General features: G+C 36.6%; 1 protein-coding gene across 1 annotated transcript; it reads right to left on the bottom strand.

The window, feature by feature from the left end:
- Positions 1 to 467: 467 nt before the first annotated feature.
- Positions 468 to 3,348, bottom strand: LOC107768035 (BTB/POZ and TAZ domain-containing protein 1-like). The gene is made up of 5 exons (XM_016587140.2): positions 3,128 to 3,348; positions 2,757 to 2,890; positions 1,802 to 2,105; positions 1,264 to 1,580; positions 468 to 836 (listed from the first exon to the last, which is right to left on the bottom strand). Exons 1-5 carry the CDS (start codon positions 3,242 to 3,244, stop codon positions 653 to 655), a joined length of 1,056 nt encoding a protein of 351 aa, XP_016442626.2. The 5' UTR covers positions 3,245 to 3,348; the 3' UTR covers positions 468 to 652.
- Positions 3,349 to 3,830: the final 482 nt, after the last annotated feature.

The following is a 3,830-nucleotide window of genomic DNA, read 5'->3' as shown; positions in this document are numbered from 1 at the left end:
AAGGCTCATCAATCGTTCATCATTGTGAGAAAGAATACCAAAGAATCTCACCCTTTTTGGGTGACTCACATGCTTTTATTTACTTAAATATCATTCATTGCTATTTGTTGTTATTTAATGCTTCCTCCTTCATTTTTGGATCAGTATTATCTTGCTACAAAATCGGTTAATATATCTTTGAATATTAATATTAGCTAAGATTAACTCCATTTTATTAGAACATTTGTTTAAACCTAGATCAAAATTTTGGGTGTAACACTAGTGCCAAAAGTCGTGCATGCATGGCGCTGTTCGAATTTTTATTGGTCATGTGATTATGTTCCAGCCTTCTAAAGAATTGATGATTCTAAAAACGTGGTGGTTTGCTAGTTTCTCAAATTTGGTGTATTATTAAACTACAACAAAAGATATAGTCAAAGATTATTTCTCAATCATTTTAGCTAATTCTATTCGTGGAATCTGGTCTCTTTATGAGGAAATTTCCCTTCACTTTATTTCCCACCTGATACACAAATTTTGTCACGATGCGCCAACTAGAATTCAGCTTCTGAAATGTCGATGTTTTCTTTCCTTCTACATTTATACCCTACCAAACTATGGTTAGAAAAAAATTACCAAAGGAAAAATTGGTATCCTATTTTAAACTTCCAAACTACTGACACCGAGTTGTCGACAAGCTTCTCGCTTGATGATGGTCTAAGTTCATCTTTGGTTCCTCTTCTCTCTTTCTTTTGGGCAAAGATAGTGAGGATATGGTTCTGGCTGACACCACCTTTCTAACAAGTGATTCCCATAGCGCATCATCTCCCTTTTGTTGCACCTTCATTTTGAATTGTCTGTAATGTAGAATTGGACATGTTTAGAGACTCAATAATACCAAGGACAAACAAGAAAAATAATTGGCCCTACTGATAAAGAGCTAGGGCAAACTACGCTATTTTAATCTGATATATTTATGTAAGAGGTTCGACCTTATCCAGTCCAACGTATTGTAAGGCTATTAGAACATTTTGTTGATGATTTTTACAGGAAAACAGAAAGAGACGTTTCAGCTACCAAAGAATCTAAAAGAAAAAGTGTCACAACAAGGTGATCATGAAAGAGGAAATGGACAAGTCCAGGACAGCACTTTCATTGTTTTTTCTATTAAGACAAATCAATTAAATGAACTCCTTGTCCTGATAATTCAAATGGAAATGTTGCGAGTCCGATGTTCATAGTATAAAATGGAGTTATTGTAAAGAACAAGAAACTAGTTGTTACCTGCACAGTGGAACTCGGCATTCATCAGGTTTGTCACAAATAGAAGAGTGCAATCTAAGGAGTTGCCACATCCTTTTGCATCGCAAACAACCTCCATTCACCCTTCTCTTACACGTAGCGAAGTGTCGAATAAGGAGCTGGACGCCTTGAGATGTTTTGAATTTGCTACATGGAAGCTTCTTTGTGCAGGGCTCCTCATGACATGGCCCCACGCTGGTGCATCCTTCAGTGCATATGTGCTCTATACAATCCATCGCTTCGCTTAGCTGTAAATACAAGTTCTGCTCTCGTCTGTGTCTTCTGGTCCTCTTCTTCCTCTATAATAACAAAATTCAAAATTTGCTTGAGTAAACATTCGCTGAATAGCAAAGAAGATGCAAACAAATGCGCCAAGATTGTTTCAATCCTATTGCTTCACTATAAACTGACAAACTTTAACATTGTACCACATTTTCATGATAAAAATTTCAATTCAATCTGATATTGGTCAATCTAAAAGAACCAAAGAGGAATTATGCTAAAGTAATTTTAAACATACCGAGTCAGCCTCATCCATGAACTGCAGAATTTCAAGTTCAAGCAGACAATCATGATCTTGGAGGAACTTCCAACCCTCAGTCTTCTCAACTTTCTTGAAATTGGTTGATATAAATTTCAAGCACTTGAGATAAAGATCAGGTGCGTCACAGAGCCTGGCCAGTTGAAGCACATCTACTGCATTTTTAATGGTCAATTGCTCAGCCAACCCCTTTGTGCATCTCTGCTTTAGTTGTGGTACCAAATACACATGAGAGAGTGCTAGAAGATGAATTCCATGTTTCTCCATCTGTTCCTCACTGCACCTGATCACAAGGATAGCTTTGTCAAGTCCAGACACCAAGATATTGATTTAATAAGATATTCTTTCCTCCAATAATAGAGGAAAACATAGAACCGCCGGTGCTTGAGTCTTTTATTAAATACTAGTCTCCCGTCTGATTTTTTGGTTGTATTTACATATTAAGAAATTCACCTTTTAACATTAATTAGCAATGAAATTGATCATATTAACTTTTATTGTCTCTTCACATAAACACTACTAACACATACTCCAACATTAATTACTACAAGGGCAATATAGAAAAAAATAGTTAATTCATTCTTGAAATCTGGAAAAATCACTTATTTTGGACTGGACGGACTGGACCGGATGAAGTATTAATTAGAAAAAGAAACACGTGATTAATTAATCTAAGAGGCAATGATTGTGCCATGTGTAAGATGATAAGGAAATGGGAGACAGATATTTGGTTTAGGGGCCAATTGTCTACTCTCTTTTAATCAAAGGGGAAAAAATCTACTGCAAATGGTCATTTTCAGCTCCAGTAAAATTCAGGTCTAACTTCAAGCCAATCAGGTTTCTAAGGTTGTACAAAAAAAGACTAATGAGAAAAACGTAAAATTATGAAAACAGGGATGAAAATAATGGATTCGGTCTGTATTACTAAACTCACTTGAAAGAAGAGAGAAACTGGACAAACACGGAAACGGCGTCGCAGGGAACACCCAGAATCCGAATGGTTTTCTCGGAGCTCCGTCGCTTTTGCGGCCGAACCAGTATGCTCTCCAGAACTGAAGAAGCCGCAGCCTACAATAACATTTAGCCAAAAAAAATCAGTACTTATTGCAAATTGACACAGATTATCCAACAATTGATTCTAAATTTAGTACTATTCACATTTTGGAACTGAAAATTGAAAATTCTCCTTTAAATTCTCCCGTTTGAAAATTACAATTCAAATTCGTTAAATCGCCAATATGAAGGTTCGACTGGCAATCAAATCTTATTGAATTTGTGAAACTCGAATACTTAGAAATTCCGTACCAGAACAGTAGAATGTGCCGGAATTCGGCGGCCGCCGGAGGTGATGATTTGAATGTCGGCTTCAGGCATTTCGCCGGAAAATCCGTCAAAATCGGTAGCAAAGTTATTCGGCGACATAACTACAGATTTTTTGAAGACTAATATTATCGTTTCAATGAATTTCCTCCTCAGGGTAATAATTCAGATTTTAGAGTGTGTGTTTTTTCTTTAGTTTTCGGTGGAGAATAATGGTTCGCATGTCCCCCTATATATAGGCAATGTGACACACCAACAGAAAAGCAAAAGGGCAGACAGCGTGGATGATTTCAATTCTCAACCTATTGCACGCGCTCCTAAATGTACGTGAACAACAACCTCCAAGACCAACCCAAATACAGTGATGCGTGAATGATAATATGCTTAAAAGAGCGTGGAGAAATGATTTGGTTGAGTTTTTAAATGAATTTCCATTTTAATCCTTTAAGTTTTCGTGGTTTTATTTTCTGGGTCCCCTTTATTTGTGGAGGTTTACAAAGATAATGGATAAACCACCTCGTCAATGACAGGCAAGGTCAAGATTTGGCAATAAACGACCTTTAGAAACTTTCAAACGCCAGAAATTAAAGGAATGGCCAAGTTTCTATTTACTCTGAGACTGACGTGTCATCCTAATCCTCTATTAACCTTTCAATATACACGCTTTTATCCAATAGGAAATTAAAAA

This window comes from Nicotiana tabacum, chromosome 6 (genome assembly GCF_000715075.1).
Source record: "Nicotiana tabacum cultivar K326 chromosome 6, ASM71507v2, whole genome shotgun sequence".
NCBI lineage: Eukaryota > Viridiplantae > Streptophyta > Magnoliopsida > Solanales > Solanaceae > Nicotiana > Nicotiana tabacum.
The sequence above is the reverse complement of the archived record's forward strand: the minus strand, read 5'-3'. Positions and strand labels throughout refer to the sequence as shown.

Bases quoted from the DNA above. Each gene is read 5' to 3' on its own strand.
- LOC107768035 (XM_016587140.2), bottom strand. From the start codon at position 3,244: ATGTCGCCGAATAACTTTGCTACCGATTTTGACGGATTTTCCGGCGAA. The intron at 2,106-2,756 runs GTGAGTTTAGTA...CCTTGTGATCAG, and splicing joins CAGTTTCTCTCTTCTTTCAA to GTGCAGTGAGGAACAGATGG. The intron at 1,581-1,801 runs GTATGTTTAAAA...TTGTTATTATAG, and splicing joins TCATGGATGAGGCTGACTCG to AGGAAGAAGAGGACCAGAAG.